At 40.5% G+C, this 24167-nt stretch overlaps 1 protein-coding gene across 1 annotated transcript; it reads right to left on the bottom strand.

The window, feature by feature from the left end:
• Positions 1-966: 966 nt before the first annotated feature.
• ccdc14 (coiled-coil domain containing 14) lies at positions 967-23754 on the bottom strand (the record flags this gene model as incomplete). Its single annotated transcript, XM_081380527.1, has 7 exons — positions 967-1166; positions 2675-2950; positions 10246-10347; positions 10438-10510; positions 23390-23459; positions 23557-23630; positions 23749-23754. The coding sequence occupies 7 exons, from the start codon at positions 23752-23754 to the stop codon at positions 967-969; spliced, it is 801 nt and encodes a 266-aa protein (XP_081236653.1).
• Between the last annotated feature and the right edge of the window lie 413 nt (positions 23755-24167).

Below are 24167 nucleotides of genomic sequence, written 5' to 3'. Positions count from 1 at the left end.
TGGCTAAATGTAATTTACACGAGACTAGATAATGATCTGAGATGTCATCGCTCTGCTGCAGAATTTCAACGGTATCAACATTTATTCCATGTGATAATATTAGATCTAGAGTATGATTACGACAATGAGTAGGTCTTGACACGTATTGTCTAACTCCAATAGAGTTAAGAATGTCTTTAAATGCCAATCCCAATGCATCTTTTTCATTATCTATATGTATATTAAAATCACCAACAATTAGTACTTTATCTGCAGCCAGTACTAACTCTGATAGAAAGTCAGCAAATTCTTTGATAAAGTCTGTATGGTGCCCTGGTGGCCTGTATACAGTAGCCAGCACAAATCTCAAACGTGATTTGTCATTTACACTATATATTTTTACATTAAGCACCAACACTTCAAAAGAAGTATATTTAAAACTAGATTTCTTAGTGATTTTGAAAATATTACTATAAATTACAGCAGCACCTCCCCCTTTGCGTTTCAGACGAGGCTCATGTTTATAACAGTAATCTTGCGGGGTTGATTCATTTAAAGTAATGTAATCGTTTGGTTTTAGCCAGGTTTCTGTCAAACACAGCACATCTAGATTATAGTCAGTAATCACAAACAAACACAAACACAAACAAAAACTATTGTTAATTAGTGTATGACAACATGTCTTCTGCTGGCAAACCATTCAAAGAACTGGAGAAGGCGTCATGTTGTAAATTTATATATATGTAATTATATATACTATCCATATACTATACTACTTTCTGCCACCAGGTAGGCTCTGCCCACAAAATACATCAACACCCAAAATCTATTCAATGCCTTTGTCTGCCACAACATCATAAAGTAACGGGCTTAACTTGATGTGGGAGCTTTTCCCAACACATTGATATATGTGGTTAATCTGATTAATTGGCATATCGTAATTCATTCACTTACAGTCTTTAATCATTTAATAGCCTTAATACAAATTCACACACATCCTTGCAACACACTGACATGCATGTCTGTAAACACTCTTCCAGTTGCCGACCTTCGCAGCTGTACATTCTCACTCCTGAGTGGCTGTAAAACGAGCGCAATCTCAGCCTGGATGTTGGTGCTGCCCACCATGACAGGAAGTAGTGAGATACTCTTCTCCACCTCAGAGATTAGGCGCACAGTTTCACTGTCTGCACAGAAGAGAAAACGTGTAATAAAACTTGAAAATAACACCCAGAGGGGAAAAATCTGCTTAAATGCCAAGTTTTGAGAATCTGCAAATCCAGCAACTCAATCATTGGGTGTCTTGACATCTGAAGGTCCAATTTTTTGATTGTTAAAGAAAGTGAATTAGTTAACCATCTCAAGTTTGAAACAGGATATCAACTTTTATAAACGATAACTTCCAGATGATTGGAAGACAGCCCTGTAATAAGACCCTGACAACAACAACAGAGAAAAATATCAAATTTAAAAAAGATATGCTGACAAATGTCTCGTCTATATAATTAAAGTCAGTGACGTTTTGAACCCCATTTTGGGCTCACTGAATGGAAAAAACATTCTGCAAAATATATTTTAAATCGAGTTTCACAGAAGAAAGAATGTCATACGGGTTTGGAACAACATGAAGACTTTTCATTTTCTGGTTAAATACCACTTTAAAGTCACCATGAAATCAAAATTGACCATTCTTATTTTTTACGGAATACATAAAAAATTTCTTATTTTATCATAACTGGTTTATCCATGCACATCCTTGTTTGTTTGTTTTTAAAGGGGTCATATAATGGTACATGCACTTTTACAAGTTGATTGTACTGAAATGTGTGTTGGCAGTGCCTATACACAACCATCATAAAATGATAAAAATCCATCCAGTGTTTTTTTTTTAATCTTCTTATATGTTTTCCCCCATCTCAAATCAAGCCATTCGACCTTGTGACGTCACACGGTCGGACACGCTTCACGATGAATGCGGCTAAGGTTTACACTCAGGGTACATTACGGCATGTTTTCTATGTACAACGTTATCAATATAATTCATAATCCCACGTTTATTATGAACAACGCATTATGGTTATTGTGTTATTATTACAAACGGTGTACGCACAGAGCAGAGGGGCGGGGGGAGCAAAGCGCATTATCATTTAAAGACACATGCCCTTAAACAGCGTGCTGAAAACAGAGCTCTTTTTGACCAGGTAAAATTAGTGTTTTCTTACAATACTAATGAGAATTTTTAATTAAAGTATATTACAAACTTTTAATTTAGACCCTAAAGAATCATATTAGCTTGTACAAAAATGCCATTATATGACCCCTTTAATTCATGTGCCCTCATAATCTTTAATTAAAATAACTTCTCCCACTTGCAGTAACATCTCTTCTCTTCTCTGATGATGTATTTATTGGAGCGAGGGCGGGACAACCTGTCACTCACATGACATCACAGCCATAGCAAACCACAACCATCCAATCAATTCCACATGGACAAAATCCAGTCCCGCCCAACATTTTTTCTTGTTTGAAAAGCGTAGAATTTCACTCTACGTCACAACAGGGAAGAAAAGACTTTTGCTAAGTTTCATGCTGACTTTGAGGGTTTTGAGATTTCCTAAATCCAAGTACTTAAGATGGATGGAAAGTCAAAGGGAAGGGAAAAAACTAAATTTAAAAATAAATCAAATATTCTCACCCTGATTAGCAACTAAAGTCTTCAGCTCTCCCAGCAGATATTTAACAGTCACCACTTTCTGTGCGGTTTTCTCTGGACTGGTGGGTTTGACTTTGTGACTCAGAACTGTTAATTTCTCATAGCTGGTCTGACAGCTGATGTCTCTGACAGCTGTATTGTCCATCCCATGTTTTTCATCTCCATCCTCTGCACTCTCCTCAGAGCAGATCTCCTGTACTGGTCCATTTGGATCAGGTTGAGTCTGGCTGACCAGGAGCTGGTTGGGCGTCTGTGTTGCTGAGGGGCAGATCAAGGACCCAGTGGATGATGTCAATTTAACCTGAGGAACACTGCAGACAGGGCTGGGGATTATAGGTAGCCCATGCCCTACTGGAGTGCAGGACCCATTTTGGACAGGAGATACAGTAACTAGAGACTGTCGTTGGACTGCGGGTGGCATTGAGAAAGAAGCCACATATTGATTTGGAGTGGCAGACATTTCTTTAGAAGCATTGAGGGCAGGAGGGGATGGCAGCACTCATGGCCCTTGACTGATGAAACTCCCCAGATGAGCCACCACTGCTCAGTGCACACTCTTAAGTACACTAAAAACAACAGAGAAAGACGAAAGCAAGGCGAATGACACTTTAACTCATTAGATCTGTTTCCCTACTTGTCTCAGAGTGTAAAAGTAACCAGAAAATAGACAGGAAGAGAGAGAGAGAGAGAGAGAGAGAGAGAGAGAGAGAGAGAGAGAGAGAGAGAGAGAGAGAGAGAGAGAGAGAGAGGAAAGAGTCATCAATTTTAAGTTTTAATTTAGTACAAGTAATTGGTATTGTGTAATTTAATACATCCAGTATGTACCGGTATTCAATAATAAGAATCATCGCAGCATTTCAAAGAAAGTCATCAAAACCATTCAAAAGTTTGAGGTCAATAAGTTAAATTAATACTTTTATCCAGAAAGTATGCATTTAATTGATAAAACATGAAAGTAAAGACTTTCACACATTATTACAAAAAAACTATTTCAAATAAATGCTGTTCTTTTCAAATTTCGATTCATCAAAGAATCCTGAAAAAATCACCCACTGTGAGCTGACAAGGTGTCAGTATGCTCATCAGGAGATGTTTGAGTCATAAATGGTCAAATAAAAAGGCTATTGTTACGTTTATTTTGGGGAAAAAGTTGCATATAGCCTCTTTAATGTTACCAATGTTGAAAACGTGTCACATATTTTTGTAACCGTGTCATATTTTTTTCAGGATTCTTTGATGAATCGAAATTTGAAAAGAACAGCATTTATTTGAAATAGTTTTTTTGTAATAATGTGTGAAAGTCTTTACTGAGACTTTTTTTTTTTTTTTTTTTTTTTTAATTGAAGAAACATGTAAATATACAGATACATTCAGGAGAACATAGAAGAGGTAAAACAAAGACAAAGGATACAGAGTAATTATAATTTAAATACCTTATACCTTTACATAGGGAAACAATACTAACAAAGGATAGTAATAATAAAAAAATAATAATAATAAATAAAAATAAAAAAATAAAAACATAAATAATAATAATACAAATAAAATAAAACAATATATGACAGAAATCTGGTTAATCCTGAATATCAGCCATTACAAAATAATTGTTCATATGTTTTCAGGAATCTAACACATTTATTATTGTTTGTTAAACTAAAAGATTTAAGCAGTGAGTCTACTTCAACCAAAAAATGAGAGAAAGTAGGAAGTGAGTTCATAAACTTCTGTTTATGGATGAAAAATTTACCAAATAAAATAAAAAAGTTAAAAATGTATTCTTTGGATGTGTGGGAGTCAGTATAATAACAAATAATATCTTTTAAATTAAAAGAGTGTACCTGAATGGGGGTTTTATTTAAATGAGAAAATACGCTAGACCAAAATTTCTGAACCAATTTGCAAGAATAAAATAAGTGTATTAATGTTTCATCTTCGTCACCACAAAACGAACAAGTACTAGAAATATCAATATATTTGGACACCGTTGCATTAACAGGATATATCTTATGTAATATTTTAAAGTGGACTTCTTTGGTTTTGTTAGGAATAAAATATTTATGTGGTAATAACCACGCTCTTCTCCATTCAATATTGCCAATAAAGGCAGCCCAATGGGATCTGCCTCTAGGGCAAATTAGATCTCTTTGAAAAATCTGGCGAATATGTTTATTATTGCATTTCTTATCATAAATGCTAATGCCATCCAATAACAAAGCCGACTCCTTAGTATCATTTTGGTTATATAATAAGTGGCTCTTAACCAGTTGCACTAGACCTGTAGGAATAGCTTTAATCACAGTATTGTATTCTTTAAAATGAATAGGGAAGTCATGGATAGTCATGAAGCGTTCATAAGACAAGATGTTACCAGAATTGTCAAATAAAGAAATTATATAAATTAAATCTCTATTAAACCAATTAGAAAAAAAGAGAGCTTTGTTTTTAACAGTTATATTCATATTATTCCACAAAAGAGTTTTATGTGGTGAGAAATTGTGGATGTAACACAATTTCCATGCGAGAAGAGCTTGCTGATGAAATTTAGATAGTTTAACCGGGAGTTTATTGCACATATAATTACATTTTAAGATAAAAGGGAGGCCTCCAATTTTATTAAAGATGAAATTAGGAATGAAAAACCATATAGAATTTGAATTTATTAGACATCTTCTAATCCAATTGATTTTAAACACATTAATAACGCTGTGAAAATGTAGCACTTCTAGTCCCCCATCTCTTCTACAATTGGAAATCACTGATTTTTTAAGTTTATGAGACCTGTTTTTCCATATAAAATCAAGGAAAATTTTATTGACACCTTTAGCAGTGCAGTCATTCACATATAAAGACAGTGATGGATACACAAAGCGAGAGAGACCTTCCGCTTTAGACAAGAGAACCCTACCATAAAGAGTTAGGTCTCTTTGTAGCCAGAGATTTAAAATATTTTGGGTTTTCTTAATTCGACTAGAAAAATTAAGTTGTTGTCTGTCTACTAAATTTTTTGTTAAGTGAATTCCTAAATACTTTATTGTGTCTTTGACTGGAATACCCTCAATTAACGTGTCGTCGCATTCATGCAACGACATTATCTCACACTTCGACATATTTAACTTTAACCCAGAAGCACATGAAAAATTTCTAACTATCTGAATGGCACTGGAGAGTTGACTTTTATCATGTAAAAAAAGAGTGGTGTCATCAGCCAGCTGCGAGATTTTTATTTCCCTATCAAAAATGGAGATACCTTTCAAGTTCTGATTGTGCATAATACTCAGTGATAATAGCTCAGTAACCAAAATAAATAAAAAGGGGGAGATTGGGCAACCCTGTCTAACACCGCGCTTTATAACAAATCTTTGGGAGGTGTTCAGATTAACTATGACTGAACTACTAATATCTTTATAAAACATTTTAATTACATTAACAAAAGAGTCCCCAAAACCAAACAGTTTGAGAGATCGCAGAAGAAATTGGTGCTCAATGGTATCAAAGGCCTTATAAAAGTCTAAGAAAAGAACAATGGCTTTAGAGTGTACAAATTCAGAGTAATCCAATAAATCTAAAACAAGTCTTATATTATTGCTAATATGTCTACCTTTGACGAATCCTGACTGTGTCTCCGCAATAATTTGGTCAAGCTTAAATTTCAACCTATTAGCATATACCAGGGCCAATATCTTGTAATCAATGGTTAAGAGTGTTATTGGTCGCCAATTATCAATTTGCAGAGGGTCTTTTTCAGGTTTTGGAATAAGGGAAATTATACCCTGTTTCATTGAAGTAGTCATTTCCTTCTGAGCAATGCATTCTTTATACATGCAAAGCAATGGGGATTTTATTAAGTCCCAGAAATGGATGTAAAATTCAACGGAAAAACCATCAACACCAGGGGATTTCCCTCTCTTCATAGAGAAAAGAGCGGATTTAACTTCCTCAATTGTCAAAGTTGACTCACAAAGATCTTTAAAATCATTATCAATAGTTGAAATATGGTTTTTAATAGTTTCGACAAAAGTCTCACAATTATCTGAATTAAATTCGGAAGTATAAAGTTTGTCATAAAAGTTTGTGATAAACTTAGAAATTAAGTTTGAATCAGTGCACCTGACACCATTAATATTTAGAGCTGTTAATGAATTTCTCCTGCAATTCCTCTTCTCTAATGCAAAAAAGTAACTGGAGTTAGTCTCTCCTTCTTCTAGCCATTTGGCTTTTGACCTAATAAAGGCCCCCCTAGCTAAATCCAAATAAGCCTGATTAATTTGTAAATTTAATTCTCTTAAAAGCAACTCTTCCTCCTGAGTTAATGTTTTTTGCAATAAAGAGTTTATTTTATTTAGGAGTTCAAATATTTTTTTATTTTTAGAGGATTTTAGCTCTTTACTTCTTCTGATCGCAATCTGCCTAGCTTTATATTTAAAAAATTCCCATTTTTTTTATAACCATCACTAGAGTTTTCAGAAAAAATACCAGAAAATAAGTTCCTAATGCCATTATTAAAGGCTGCATCTTTAAGGAGAGAATTATTAAATTTCCAATAACCACGCAAACTTGAATTTTTTTCAGTGTTACTACACAATTTTAGACTTATTTGCTTATGGTCTGAAAGGGGAGCAAAAGAATGAGAAACATTTTTTACAAATTGAAGAGCAGATGAAGAGATAAGAAAAAGGTCGATTCTCGATTGAGAAGACATATTTCTATTTGACCAAGTAAATTCCTGCAAATCAGGGTGAAAGAAACGCCATGTATCTGTAAGAGAAAATTCCGAGCAAAATGATAAAATGTTAATATTTAATTGCTGGCTATCGTTATTTCTGGGAGGATGTCGGTCCAAGGAATCATCCACACATTCATTAAAATCCCCACCTAAAATCACAAAAGCGTCTGGGTACTTGATAATTACATCTTTCAATTCTGAAGTTATCTGAGAGAAAAGAGACCTATTGGCAGATCGGGAATTGAAACCATAAATATTACAAATAATAAAGATTGTGTTATCCTGCTTAATCGCTAAAATAATCCATCTGCCTTCATTAGAAGATTTAACTTCTAGTATGTGCCCTTTAAGTTTGTGCAACAAAATTGAAACTCCAGCCGAATGACTAGAGCCATGACTACAGTAAATTGCATTTCCCCATTGATTTTTCCAAAATTTTACATCCATATCACTTGAATGCGTTTCCTGAAGAAGAATTATATCTGACTCACTGCTTTTACAAAATAAAAAAACAGCTTTCCTCTTTACTGCGTCACGTAAACCCCTCACGTTTAAGGATACAACAGAAAACGAATGAAACTTAAAATCCATTGTACAAAGAAAAAGTTTAATAAGCTACCTCTTATCTGAAAGAAACACACCAATCTATTTTGAAATAGGAACAATATATAACCAAAATGAATTCGCGAACATTAAATTAGAGTGGCTATAATCACTTAACCTCTTTGCTTGTGGCAAAACTATTTTAGACAACATTAGTCAAAAAAAACAAACAAACAAAAAAACTGTCAGTAGAGATATTAAATTGAATGATCGAACTGAACATGGTCAACCTTTATCAACTTACACAGCAGAGTTTGCGGTTCAACCGGAGGAATAACGAAACCTGGCTTCCCAAAATGCGTTGCCCATGGGAATTAAAGGAACAACAGTCTTATTTCCCCTTCAACTAGGAAAAAGATTATATCCGCACCGCAGAACCGAACCGGTTTATTTTACATCAGAGAAGTTGAATCTTTTCCCGTCGATTAAGGCAAACGCACCGCGAAAGGAGGCTTTTTTCCCTTCATCCCTGGCTTTTTTAACAAGCGGCCAAAGTTTTTCTCTGGCGGCCCTATCTTCTGGTGAAAGGGCTTCCGTGAGTCGCAACTTGTTGTCGAAAAGAAATTTGCAGCCTCTGGCAGCTTGCCAAACGGTGTCACGAATACGACGCAGAGCAAACAGTACAATGATTGATCTGTGGGAACCATCCTTTCTTCTCTGGCCAAGACGATGTGCAATGTCGATGGCATCATCAAGGTTATCGCTGATACCGGGAACTACATTGCTAAGGACATCGATTGCAACTTTCCGGACATCCTCGCCATCCTTCTCTCTCACGCCATGTAACTTTAATGTCCATCTCCAGCTGTAACGCTTACATTCTCCCACCTCTTCCTTCATGGTTTTATTCACCTTTTGAAGCTCATGAATCTCCGTCGCCACAACTTTCATTGTTTGCGCCACAACTTTCATTGTTCATTCATTGTGCGTTGCTACCTCAGCAACAAGTTGAGTAACAGTTGACGACATTGTCTCAATCTGCTTAGCCGTAGATTCAGTCCTTGTGTCAATCGCAGAAATTTTCTGTTACATCTCTTCATATTTGCCAGAAAGCTCACGAATGGCCGCCAGAATTTCTGCTGAAGAGCCGTTACTTTCCATGCTTACCCGTTTTATTTTTTTTGTTGGAGGTTTTAAGGGAGTATCAGGCAGGGGAGTAGCAAGAAGATCACTCAAATCTGGCCGCGAATCGAACCAGTTGTGTTCGTCAGCGTTATTCGATGAAATCACATTCACAGAGGAAACGGCGCTATCGTTCCCTTCAGCAATTTGAATAGGCTCCGTAGTTGACATGGGCGCGTGTGCTGTCACGTTCGAAGTTTGTCTATTTTTCTTTCTTCCCATAGATGAATTGGCGCAAGGAGGTTGAAAAGAAGAAGGCAATCACTTACACGTTCATAAATAGTAACTGTCAAATTATAATGGCTATAATCGTCCTATTTCAAACTTTCCTGACGAGACGTTCAATAACGTGTCCACCTAACACAGCGCCATCTTGGCCTGAGTCTTTACTGAGACTTGCTGAGCATGTTCTGCTTGCATTACACGGGTCAGTGCTGAAGGTTGATCCTGTGATCCTTGCGCCGGATTGACCCCAGGGTTCTGATGATGATCACCATGACAACTCGGCTGCCCTGCTGCCCGTCTTCTGCACTGCAGCTACAGTAAGAAAAACACAGTAGGCTGTGAAGCCGTATTTTTGTGCTTCTGCAAATGGTTGTTAAAAAGAATCCCCTGCTGTGGCATTCACACATATCCAATAAGAATTTTACAACAAAGGAGGAAAATGAACGAAAAGATTGACAAAGATGTCATTTAAAAAACAATGGAAGCTTGTTAAGAAAAAAAAAGTACTTGTGTCTTTTTATCTCACAAGTCTGACTTTTTTTCTTGCAATTCACGATTCAGACTTTATAACTCACAATTGCGAGTTTATATCTCACAATTCTGAGAAAAAGTCAGAATGGTAAGAATCAACTCGCAATTCTGAATTCATCCTTGCAATTGTGAGTTTAGATATAAAGTCAGAATTGGGAATTTTTTTTATTTGTCTCAGATTTCTCTTTTTCTCAGATTTGTGAGATATAAAGTGGCATTTACCTTTGTATTCCATGATGGAAACCAGCTTCCATAAAAAAAACAGATATTCCACAAGTATGTCTAAGATGAAAAAATGATGTACACTATATTAGAGTACATTACCTGCCCTTTTTTTCACATATATTGCCTTGGTTGTCTTCTTCCCATGCTTTTTTTGTCAGTCTTGATAAATTCTTGGGTTTGGACTTGAAGGTGCAGGTTTTTGTTCCCTGTTGTTTGGGCTTAGATTCTGTTGATTCTGTTGTGTGGAGATTATTAATCTCATCACTACTTAATTGCTAAACACAGAAAATGAGGTCTGATTTTGTAAATACAATACCTGCTTGTTCAGCTTGTAGTATTCCATTGAGTAAAACAGCACATCGGTTCAGTCCCTTGTGTACTGTTGTCACCTGGAAGCAGGGACGTGCACAGGGGGTGTAGAGGCCAAGCCCAAGCTTTAATCCCCTGAGCTGTTATCCCGGGGGTTAAGTATTTGATGCACTTTTACCTTATTTGATGAATGAAAGTCCAAGTCGTATTTGCAGTTAAAACCATGGGTTCAGTTTATTTCCATCCATCGCCATTGTTTTCCAGACAAACTTCATTACACGTGTGTGACTTTGTTCTGGTATAATATGGTATGTGCGTAGGTGAATGTGGATGTGGTCAAAAACTGTTTGTGCTTCCGGGTAACATCTAAGGAACCAAAGATTGATTCCTATTTATACTAAGAGCGCTAATTGGCTCTTACACACCGGCCCCTTAATTGTAAATGACAGAGACATTACAATTCAAACAAGTAAACAGTAAAAAGCCATGTACACAAACATCAATATCCATGCATATGTACATCACCATAAATCAGACTACCCCTCTTTTATTAAGCACAGTTTAGTTATAGGTCTCTCAATAATATTGGTTTTGGTTTTTAGCTTGACAGAACGTACTCGCCCCTTTTGTCAGGATACACTTCCTGCACTTTACCAAGCGGCCAAGATCCACGTGAAGCTGTTGAATCCATGATAACTACCACATCTCCAGCAACTAGACTCCTCTTCCTTTGGCTCCACTTCTGTCTTTCTTGCAACAACGGCAGATACTCTCGGATCCATCTTCCCCAAAACAAATCTGCAAAATATTGAACCTGTTTCCATCTCCGTTTCAAATACATGTCTGAGGGTTCAAAACGTCCAGGTGGCAAAGCTGGTTTTCCCTTTAATAGCAGGAGATGGTTTGGTGTGAGAGGTTCCAGATCGTTTGGATCGTCAGATAGCTGTGTAATAGGACGATCGTTGAGAATGGCTTCCACTTCACACATAATAGTGTGGAGTCCATCATCATCCAAGGTCTGCTGGTGCAAAACTGATCCGAGAATGCGGCGTACCATTCTTATCATGCGCTCCCAAACTCCACCATGATGAGATCCCGCTGGTGGATTGAAACTCCATTCAACCCCGGCTTGAATGAGAGCTCCTTGGATTTGCTCATGATTTAATGCAGCCAGAGCCTCTATCAACTCTCTCTGAGCTCCAACGAAGTTGGTCCCATTGTCTGTTGTAATATGCGTGACTTGACCCCTTCTGCTGATAAACCGTCGTAATGCGTTTATGCAGGCATCAGTCTCAAATGAAACGGCCACCTCCAAATGAATTGCTTTGCAAGCCATGCAGGTAAATATTACTCCATATCGTTTGTAAGTTGTTCTTCCTTTCTTTATTTCCACAGGTCCAAAATAGTCTACTCCAACGTTTGGGAGGTAAATCTGGGACGATTCTCATTTTTGGAAGATCAGCCATCTTTTGCTCCATAAGTCTCCCATTGTAACATCTGCAAAAACTACATTCAGCAATAACCTTCCTCACGGCAGAGTTGGCTTTGGTTATCCAGTACTTCCTTCTTAGTGCAGATAATGAATGATTTCGACCACTATGACCCAATAGTTGGTGAATATCTTTGAGAATCAGCTAGGAAATATGCTGCTCCTTCGCAAGAATTCTTTTTTTATCTATTTTTATCTTTTTTTATCAATTTTTTTATTAAGAATTTTTGTTTTTCTATTTTGGCTCCTGCGATGGGTAGGGGGGCGTCCCATCCCTGTGCGTTGAGCCGACCAGATGAACCAGTTGTTTCCAGTGCTGACGGTCTTGTGCCAGCTGCTGTGCATCCTCCATAGCAACTCCATGTTGTTGGAGGTCGCCCGCAAGGACGTCAAGCCATCGGGTGCGGGGTCTACCTCGTGGTCGTCTCCAGCCTGCGGCCTTCGGATCAAACTGGAGAATGGCTCTCGTCGGATGGTCAGGAGGAAGGCGGAGGACATGGCCGAACCAGCGGGTGCGACGTTGCGCAGCCAGGCAGGATGCTCTGGGCTGGCATGTGCGGGCTCTAAGCACTTGATTGGAAACCCGCTGGGGCCACCTGATGTTCTCGATGGTTCTGAGAGCCCTGCTATCAAAGCCATCTAATCTTGCAGCCAGTGTCTTATTTAAGGGCCAAGTCTCCGAGCCATAAAGCAGGATGGAGAGTACTGCTGAGTTGTAAATCCGGGTCTTCGTCTTGCGTGAGATGGTCTGGTGCCGCCAGAGTGGTTTCCAGAGAGACTGCAGGGCTGACGCAGCCAGGGCTCTTCTGCGGGTAATCTCTGGTTTTAGGTCCCTGTTGTCTGTCACTATGGATCCCAGATACACAAAGTTCTTGACAGGCTCTACAATGTCATTGCCAAGCCGCAGGGAAGGTGGATGCGGTCCGTCACCAACATACATGAACTTGGTTTTCGTCCAGCTCACCTGGAGGCCAAGCTTCACAGCCTCTTCACTGTATATGCCCAGAGCGTCTCTCAGCTGGCTGTAGGACATGCTGAGCAGGATGGTGTCGTCAGCGAACTCCAAGTCAGTCAGGTGGTAACTGCCGAAGTTCACTCCGGGGACCCGCTCACAAACCCTGGACATCAGATGGTCAATGATGCAGTTGAAGAGGTCAGGAGCATACGGTGTCAAAGGCAGCCTTCAGATCTATGAACCCGATATAAAGATGGCGATCTTTACGGAATTCATGGGTCTTCTCTATAAGCAAGCGAACGGCGAAGATTTGGTCTATTGTGGAGCGGTTAGGCATGAAGCCAGCCTGCTGGGGACGGCGGCTGCTTCTGATGGCTGGGAGAGCACGAGTGAGCAAGATCCTGGTAAAGAGCTTGCCGGGGATGGAGAGAAGGGTAATGCCTCTGTGGTTGCCGCAGACTAGCCTGTCACCCTTACGTTTCCAGAAGGGCAAGATGATGACTCTGGTCCAGTCGCTGGGAATCCTCTCTGTCTCCCACACCTTATTGAATATGTGGGTAAGCCACTCGACAATGCTTTCACCGCCTGATTTTAGCATCTCAGCGGTTATTGCACAGATGCCGGGGGCTTTCCTGTTGTTAAGTTTTTCCAGAGCGGCTCTGACTTCCTCAGGTGTGACTGGGTCTGTACTGCAGACAACACTAGGGGCTGCAGCGTTACCGGCCGATGAGATGGCGTGATCAGCCGGGAAGGTACCGTGCTGCAGAAGGAGGCTGAAGTGCTCTTTCCAGCGTTCAAGGCAGTTTGCTTCAGTTGCTATAAGGTTGCCATCAGAATCTTTCACCAGGGCTGTCTTGATGCGTGGGCCATTACGGGCTTGGCGCAGCAGACTGAAGACACGGCTCATGTTGTTGTTATTGGCCGCGGACTCTAGGTGTTTAGCTTCTGCTTGCCAGAACTTCTCCCTATCCTCGGCTATAGCCACATTGCACTGGCGGTTCAGTCGCTGATACTCCGGCAGGTCACCTCGGAGCCGGGCCTCACGCCGCTGGTCAATGATGTTGAGTTGCTTTTTCGGGGAAGGTCGAAAGCATCCGAAGACATCGTGAGCTGACTGGATGACACTTTCCTTGAAGGTCTGCCAGTCGTTCACCTTGTCGGTAGCCAGGTTATCAAAGGTGTGGCGGATGACGCAACTGAAGTATGTGGCGATGTTTGGATCACTGAGTAGGGAGAAGTCCAGACGAGGCTTAGTCTTGGTGTGCTGGTTGGCTCGCAGCTTTAACTTGAGCTGGGCCACCAGCAGGCGATGGTCTGTGTTGCCAAGCTCTGCTCCTCGGTACACACGTAACACACATAACTATAGAACCCATTCTAAATGTGCATGTGAACGCCATTAGCGTTTCTCACAGGTTCGCGTTTAAAGTCTGTGTAGAGGGAATGGTGTCGTCTTAGCGGCCCCTAATTTAATAACAAATGATCGTTGCGACGGAAGCAAATCAATCAAAACTAACTTTAGATGGAAAATAACTTAACTCGCCTATAAAGCCAAAACAATCTCTGATACCTTAAATTATAGCTTATCTCTGTAAAGCTGCTTTGAAACAACCTACATTGTTAAAAGCGCTATATAAATGAAGATGACTTGACTTGACTTGGTGACAAATGGCTTCCAGCGTCGAGAAATGAGGATATGGTCCAGCGTTTTCCTGGTTCTGCCATCTGGGCTGTACCATGTCCAGTGATGGATAAGCTTCCGGGGAAACCAGATATCTGCAACGCAGAGGTTGTTGTGGTGGCAGAGAAGAAGAAGGCGGTTACCGTTGTCATTTGAGGACCTGTCAGCAAAGGTTGTGCCGACAGGTGAGCCTGTGGACCGATCACTGCTGGACAGAGTGGCGTTGGCATCAGTGAGGATGATGGTGATGTCGTGTGGTGAGGCTTGGCCAACAGCCTGATGGAGTTGGTCAAAGAAGGCATCCTTCGCATCCTCATCAGCGACATCGGTGGGGGCATAAGCAACGATTACTGTCATCTTGCCGTGTTGGTGGAGAAAGCGGGCCGACAGTAATCGGTCGCTCAGGGGTGTCCAGCTGACGAGGGACTTGCGGAGGGCCTTTGGGATAGCAAGTGCCACGCCATAAAGGCCTGTCCGTCTCTCGGGGCCACTCCAGAAGTAGCAATGGTCGCCTGCTGTTATTTCGCCATTGCCGTGCCATCGGACTTCACAGAGCCCTGCCAAGGAGATGTTATAGCGGCAGAGCTCTCGGGACAGCAGGGTGGCAGCTCCTGGGCGAAGGAGTGTCTGGACATTCCATGTGGCGACTCGGATCCTGCGACGAAGGTTGATCCGTACTCGTTGGTCGGGGGCAGGCTGGGGTCCGTTACCGTGTTGGGAAGTCCGGCTTCGCAAGAATGAGGGGATGTTTTGTTTCCAATGGCATTGCTCCTTTGCTCAATCTCCCTCCAACTCTTAGGAGTCCATCTTCCAATATCGGATCCAGCTTATAGATGGTACTTTGTCTGCTTACTATCCCTTTCTCAGATAACAAGGAAGTGATTTCATCCTGAAACCTTTGCTGTTGACAATAGCGAACAATAGCTAACTCCGCTTTATCCAGATCCTTTGGTGTCAAGATATCATGCTTCGATGTAATTGTAACCTTTACTCTTTCCCTTTGATCAGCCTGTACATTTCCAGTGGCCTCCAAACCCTTTCTTCCACGGCTGAGCTCCAACAGCATTGTCATCAGCCTGAGAAACCAAGCCACTGCAACTTTAAGCCTCTTCCAGTCTGAAAAATAACTCACAAGACGATCTGTAGCTTTAAGTGTATCGTCAACCACACTGTTCACCAAGGCTTCTCTTTTGACCTCTGGTTTATCAGTGTCCACTCTGATATCCCCGTCATACCTTGCTGGCCAATCTTTCTCCAACTTCAAAAGAAACCTTGGACCCTCCAGCCAAGCGCTATTTTTTACTTTCATTCCTCTGGATGCAATATCAGCAGGGTTGTCTTTGGAGCTGATGTGCCTCTATTGGAAAGGGTTAGAAACCTCTCTTATGGCAGTAATCCTGTTTGCCACAAAGGTTTGAAATTGTTTGTCTTCGTTATTAATATACTTAAGTACTGAAGTACTGTCCGTCCAAAACACAGATTCCTCCAACTCAAATTGAAGCTCTGACTTCAGCATCACATCCACTCGGGCAGCTACAACGGCAGCTGTTAGTTCCAATCGTGGAATAGTTATAGACTTCAAGGGTACGACTCTGGCTTTACCCAACAGGAAAGCTACATGAACTTCGTTTCTGCAATTCTGCAGCCTGATGTAGGACACAGTTCCGTAGCCATCCTTACTGGCATCAGCAAAGTGATGTAACTGCCTGTGTATGGGTGCTCCAAAATCCTTCAGCCTTATACATCTGTCCAATCTGAATGAAATCAGCAACTTAATATCTTCCAACCACCGCTTCCATTGAGTCAAGATATCTGATGGTATGACATCATCCCATCCACACTTTCTCCTGCAGAGCTCCTGTTGCATCATCTTTGCAGACAAAGTGACTGGTGCCAAAATACCCAAGGGATCATACACCGAGCTTGTGATGGACAACATGCCACGTCTGGATAGCGGTTGCTGTTTCACTTCGACTTTGATCTTAAAGGAGTCTGACTCGACACACCAAAGTAGACCTCAAGCTCTTTCCATTGGAAGATTATCTCTATCAAGATTCAACTTCTTTAACTCCTTAACCCGCTGTTCTTCTGCAATTGTGTGCAAAACTGCCCGGCTATTGCTGATCCATTTCTCCAGTACAAATCCACCTCTTTCACAAAGAGCATTGAGTTCTTTAACTATCTGGATGGCCTCCGTTTCCGAGCTCATGCTCATCAAACAGTCATCTACATAGAAGTTTTGGTGAACAGCTTGAACGGTCTTAGCAGAAAATTCAGATTGATTGTCAGTAGCAGTTCTCCTTAGTGCATAACTAGCACAACTAGGTGATGAAACTGCCCCAAACAAATGTACAGTCATCCTATAGTCCTGAAGTTCCTTGCTCAAGTGCCGTTCTGGCCACCAGAGGAAACGAAGAAGATTTCTATCTTGTTCTATCACCTTCACTTGATGAAACATAGCCTGTATGTCCCCCATTACTGCTACAGGTTCCTGCCTGAATTGAGTGATAACTCCTAAGAGTGAGCTGGAGAGGTTTGGTCCTTGCAATAACTGGCTGTTTAATGATGTTCTCTTATAGGTAGCTCCACAATCAAACAGCACTCGTAAAGAGCCTTTTCTGGGATGGTAGACACTGTGGTGTGGGATGTACCACACCTTACCACCTCCACACCGCAACTGCTCCGAAGGTACCTGCTCGGCATAGCCTTTGTCAATAACCTTGATAAGATAGCTGGAATATTCTTTGTGCAAAGTTGGATTCTTCACAAACTTTTGTTTTAACCCAAGTATTCTTTGTTTAGCCACTGCAAAGTTATTTGGTAAAAAGATCTCTGGTTTCCTAAGAGGCAGCTTCAACCAGTACCTCTCATCATATAATGTTGCAGAAGATTCCATGATTCCCATAAATCTGCAGTCTTCTCTAGACATCTCTTTGTCCTCTGTGTTCTTCTCATTGAAGTCATGACTATACTGATTGTTCAGCATAAGCTCCAAGTTTGATACAGAAATCCTATTCACCACAACAGAAGGACGCTCCACTTCAACAGCGTTGCCACTTCCATTTAAAGGACCGTTGATGACCCACCCCAACACTGTTCTTATAGCATAGGGGCCATCGCCACAGCTGTTGACAACTTCCCAGGGTTCCAATAACTTGGGAGCGTTGGTTCCTATCAACATGTCAACATTGGCCCTTAAGCTGGGAATGAGAACTTTTGACAAATGTTGTCTGTAGTGACTGCCATCTTTTTCTGTGTGAGGACTTCAGGGAGAAGATAAAAATTGTTTTCCTCCAAACCAGACACCTCCAAACCACATAAGGAGTATGCTAGAACAACCTTTTCATATCCCATCGTTTTCAAGGGAAAATTAGTCCTTTTTCCTTTAACGTTTAACCTTTCCATCAGCTCCTCTGAACAGAATGTAGCTGAACTTCCAGGATCCAAAAATGCATACGTCTGTATGATGTTACTTCCTGTCGTGGATTTGACCTGTACCGGAACAATAGAAAGAACACAACTGTCCTTTCCGGCCCCTGTATGTCCACATGTCTGTGATACTGTTGATGGTCTAACTCCAAATGACTCAGAAGTTTGTTCTGACTCCACATTAGTTTTCCTGATATGGAGTACAGTGGGATGCTGTTTATCACAAACTTCACAAGTCATACGATTACCACACTCCCTACTTATATGTCCCATACACAAGCATCCAAAACAAATTCCTTTCTCCTTTAGAAAAATTATCTTGTCTCTGTGCTTCTTACCTTTAAATTGTTGACATTTCTCTAAAGGATGAGCACGTGCACAGCAATGACAAGACAAGCTCTGTTTCTTGGGGCAATTGGCTGTGGGTTTGTTTGCATCAGGATCCACTTCAGTCACCGAAGTGGAAAAACTGCTTCCTTTCATTCTTCTCTTTGACTGTAGCTTATACTTGTTTGATGTGTTTAAAGGAGAACTTGGTAACTTTTTTAACTTAATAAAACTGTCTAGAAATCATTTGGATGGTTAAACAACCTGTTCTGGTGATATTGGTGACTTTCCCCACTCCCCCCAGCGTTCCCAGGCGGAAAACCAACCTTGCAACTTGGGGACTACCGTCCCGGCAAAATAGAAATTGGAAGTCTCGTGAGAAGCGAGAACGAGAACGAGCGCGAAACACGAATCGCTTTACGGCAATTCAACATAAACACACACGCATGTATGATGTATTACCAGATTACCCACCTCGGTAGACATAGCTCCACACGATACAGTTGGCTTGCTCCGATCAAAACAAACGCACATATTTTTATTCTTCAGTTTCTTGAGGAATCTAATTTGTGGGAGAGAATTTAAAAGAAGTCGTCTTGATCCACACTCCATACCAGTTGGTGGCGGAAATACACCATTTTGTTGTTTGTCAACCCCCAATAAAATTCAAGAAGAAGAAGAAGAAAACAAACGCACATGAGCAGCGGTAGAGAGGGGGAGGAGGCCGCCGCAAGTGAGTTTTTTACGACCGTGTTGTGAAATATACGCCCCCCCACAGCTGTAGGGGGAGCTCGTGGGGAAAACATGCAACAACAAAAGGGAAAATCAGCGAAGAAGTGACTAGAGTTCGCTAGAGTTGCCGAGTTCTCCTTTAAGCCAACAGCCCTTTGTGGTAGGCTTGCACCTTCAATGTCTCCAAAAATTGGGTCTGACAGAATTCTTACATGTCTCTCAAGAAATGCAACCATGTCTGGGAAATGAGCTCTGTCATTAGAGGCTTCCCAAATGTCATGAGCTTTGGCTCTCCACCGTTCTCTTAGCTTGAAAGGCAACCTGGAAATAACAACTTTCATATTAGTTGGTATATCTCACTCTTGCATAAAGTGAAGTTCTTCCATCACATTACAACTTCCACGCAGGAATAATGCATAAGCTTGGAGGGCTCTGACATCCTCAGACTTGATGGTTGACCAAGATAAAGCCTTTTCTATATATGCAGTAGCAATCTTATACTCATTTCCGAAATTCTCTCTCAGAAGACCCTTTGCAACAATAGAGCCACGTTCAGGAGACATGTGTTGGCAGCTACGAACCAGTTCCTTTGGCTGCCCTCTTGTGAACTGTTCCAAGTAGTATAAACAGTCCGCTCCACTAGCTTTATCCTCCACTCCTTGTTCCAAATGCCTTAATGAAAGCCTTATATTGAAATGGATCTCCTTCAAATATGGGAATATCTCTTGTAGGTAAAGACAGCAAGCGCTGCTGATGAGTAAGTGCTGCTGTAATTTCATTCTGCTTCTGCATAATAGCCACAACATCTCCTGATATTTGCCCAAGCATATTTGCTTGATTTTCCAAAGTAATGGTTGAGCTAAGTTGCAACACTTGTGCCCTTTCCTTATCGGATTGTTTCTTGGCCTCCAATGTTGATGAAATATGCATTTCCCTTTGCTTTGGTTTACCATCCTGTGCAGGCAGTTTGCTTTGTGGGAATGACCACTTTGTTTGCTGTGTTTTCCATGTCTTAGGCTCATACTCCTTTGCCATGGGGTTAAGAGTGTTGAACTGTTCCAGTTTCCTTTGTTCCCTTTCAAAATAAGAGTTCATTCCATTTGACAATGCATGAGAGGAATGTTGTCCATCAGTTGCTTACAAAACTGCCAACTTAGCAGTAGATGCAGCTAACTCTATTTCCAGCTTCATTTGCTCTTTTTTCCTCTTTATTTTAAGCTCCTCTTCCTCTAATGCATGTAGCTCCTTCAAAGCTGCCATGCGTGCCATTACTGCAGCCCTTTCAGTTGCTGCTTTCATTTGCGCAGAGGACGTGGTACTTTATTTATTCCTGATGTTGTTTTTGGTTTTACCTGTATTGGAAACACTATCATCTGGATTTATACCATCATGTTCACCTTCATCAAAATTACCATTTTCATTACCATCATTTTCAGATACATGTTTTCCAACCCACCTTTGCATGTTGACAATAAACTCACCATTAAACATCATTTTTGCTTTAAACCAAATTTCTTGTTTTTCTTTTTCCTCTTGTGGTAACAAATTCAGTATAGACCCATGCATGCATCTTATTTCATCACAATGCAATGTAACCTTCAAAAGCATTTTGCACATCTGAATGTTTACCAGTTTCCATTAAACCTTGCAACATTTTTCTTAAATCATAAGCCTTATTTAGCTTTGATTTTCTTCCAGCTTGTAGTTTATCCAACTTATCAGCAAGTGCTTTAACAGACATTTTAACAACACGCTTGCTGCCTTGTGTTTCATACTGGCCATACTGTCCGCTTTGCCAGCAGATAACGCACACCCAACTGGCGCTTTGTCCGTGTCTACAACACTTTCCGACATATTTAAAAGTCTGACAGTTAGCGATTTACAATAACCCCTACGACACAAAGCTTACTGTTCGTCCACTTCAGCAACCAATGCATTGGAATTACGCATATGTGTGCACACAAATAGTATATTAGATGGCCATTTAAACCCGGTGGTAGCACTACCTTACCTCGTCAGATGAACAGCTGATGTAGGCCTACTTCACTCGGATACAGCTCCACAACCTCCATTCAAGTGTCGCTCCTCTCTGGCGCCCTATGCAGCCGATGAGCGTTGATTGTAGCCAAGCGGTCCCCTCTCCGCCGTCCTGATCAGCTGATTACCAGTGGTAGCCGCAGCCGATTAAACACTCCACACATTCTCCGTCTCCATTCTTCCTCGTCGCCGCCACCAAAGATATGGAAACGCGTTCTCCAATTCTTCAAAACTTATCCAAGCAGAAGTTTTTGACTTTTGATGTAGAGGCCAAGCCCAAGCTTTAAGCCCCTGAGCTGTTATCCCGGGGGTTATGTATTTGATGCACTTTTACCTTATTTGATGAATGAAAGTCCAAGTCGTATTTGCAGTTAAAACCATGGGTTCAGTTTATTTCCATCCATCGCCATTGTTTTCCAGACAAACTTCATTACACGTGTGTGACTTTGTACTGGTATAATATGGTATGTGCGTAGGTGGATGTGGATGTGGTCAAAAACTGTTTGTGCTTCCGGGTAACATCAAAAGATCACCAAAGATTGATTCCTATTTATACTAAGAGCGCTAATAGGCCTATGTCACTAAAAAATTGAAGACCGGAAGTACGTCTTTTAGTAGGGATACGGCTCTTCCGGTTAGCTTTTTACAATGCCGGAGTCCGATAGATACTGCTGGACCAAATCTCTCCGCAACCTGCCTGAAGTCACATATGACGATGTGGTTCGGATGGTAAATGAAAACTCTAGAGTGGAAAAGCCTGAAAGCTGAGGTATGGCTGTCTACGTCCTAACGCAGAGCAACCCGGTGCACTACAACAACAGCGGCGGGCCGTTCGCCAGTAAGGTAAAAGTTTCTATGGTAACAGCGAGTTGGACCAATCAGCAGACGTTGCTGCTACACTTAGGATTGTGGGTAGTGTAGTTTTTTCATAAGATCGCGGATAAAACATGTTTTTCTTGAAACAAGGTTGATTTCATACGAACTTATAGCTTCTACAGGAGCAAAAACCTTCGTTTCACAAACTCATAGCTCGTGGTCAGTCTACCTCGGATTGTTTAGACATTATGGCTGATAATCTAAATCCTTATTGAGAAATACTGTTGACCGGAAGTTCTGAATCCCTACTCCGCGTTCCGGAAGCAGGAAGTGTGACATAGGCCTATTCATAGACATCTATATGATGTCTATGGGCCTATTGGCTCTTACAGGGGGGTTGCTCAGGTTGCCCGGGCAACTGACCACATGCCCTTCTCGACTCACGTTGCCCTTCCGAGAAAAAAAAAAAAAAAAAAATCGTACAATGGATGCAGAATTTCACGTAGGCCTAGATTAAAAAAAAAAAAACACAAAGCCTCATTCACTTCCATTCGGGCACCGAAAGTGAAAGTCAGTAGGGGAAGGGCAAACTCTGTTTACGGCTGCAGCGCTGCACGCGACCGGTGTAGCAGTCGATCCTGTTCCCTTTAAGCAATCATACTACAAATCATGCGTAGTTGCCCAGTTACCATACGTACCATCAGAATACGAGCAAGAAGCACAACTGAATGTACGGGAAGCCAAAAGGTTAAAAAAGGATTGTATTTTTTCCCGAAATTTAAGCGTTTTTTTCCCATCTGTCAATTCAATCCAGATTATTTCTTTTCAAATAATAAAAAAAAAAAAAAAAAAAATAATAATAATAATAATAATAATAATAAAAAAATAATAAACTATAATATGAGGAACTCTTTTTCTCATGTGTATTTTGGTGACATTTAACATATTGTTAATACATTTTGTATACTGTTTACAAAGTTGTATATCATAAACCCGTCATCTCTGACGTTTTGCAATCTTTATAAATAATAATAAGACCATAATATGAGGCACTGAGTTTGGACATAAACACGGTCAGATAAGGCAATTTATATGGGCAAAATTCAACTGAATATATTCAGACATAATACATGAAACTATGAACAAGTGCAAGATTAATTCAATTCACAGAAATATTACTGGAGTGTGAGAACCATTTTATTATGCTGCAGTGTAGCAAGGTGATTGAGTGCTGTATTTCAGTGTTTTACTTCTTTGTGTATATATATTTTAATAAAGACCCTGTTATTCTCAGTCCTTCATATAGCCTGTGAGGTTTTTTTTTTTTGGGGGGGGGGGGGGGGGTGCCCTTTTTTTCAGGTCAGAGCAACTGCCCCTCAAAATTCCTGTGCACGTCCCTGCCTGGAAGCAATATTCAATATGAAAGAATGTCACGTGAGTTCAAAAATCATGATACTGATTCTTTATACACAACCTCATGTATGTGGCTTCTTTACCTGATCTTCAGAGTCTGTAGAATATAGAGAATACGCTGGTTCAAGAGGAGGCACACATCTTCCAGCAAAACTAAACCAGACAACATTTATGTTTGTTAAATGTGTGAAACAAATAGCATCTAAAATTCATTCAGTATGGACAGGATATCTCTTATTCGTGTTGTTACCGTTTTTTGTATATTTGTCCCCGTCCGGACCCCGTCAGTCTGCCTGATGAGACCACTAGTTCAATAGTAGACCACTAGGATAGTTCAACCAAAAATTTAAATTCTGTAACCAAACATTTGTGGGGCACTATTAACTCCCATGGGCCTATGGAAAAAATACTATGGAAGTCACTTGTGCCCCACAACTGTTACAGACATTCTTCCAAATATCTTCCTTTGTATTCAGCAGAAGAGAGAAATTCATACAGGTTTAGAACAACCTAAGGGTGAGACAATGATGAATGATGAAAATTAAAAATTTTGGGTGAACCATCTCTTTAAGCGCGACTCGAGTCCAAATCGCAAACTCGAGTTTCCATCTCTGCCTTGGCGAATGAACTTACTTTTTATTTTGAATTTGCTGCTTTGTATGTATGTATGTATAGTGATTTTCTTTGTCAGTAGGAAATATTATTAGCTCAATTAGTTTTCATCAGTTCTACTGAAATTAAATCAGTCACAATAAGTGGTCTACAGTTTTTGTTTATCTGATACTGCTGACCACATATCAGAGCAGATCGAGTGCTGAATACCCTACATTACAACCAGTCTTGAGTCAGAGCAAGAAAGAT

Source organism: Scardinius erythrophthalmus (assembly GCF_964197995.2).
Source record: "Scardinius erythrophthalmus genome assembly, chromosome: 12".
NCBI classification, from domain to species: domain Eukaryota; kingdom Metazoa; phylum Chordata; class Actinopteri; order Cypriniformes; family Leuciscidae; genus Scardinius; species Scardinius erythrophthalmus.
This window is presented reverse-complemented; position numbering and strand designations above follow the sequence as displayed.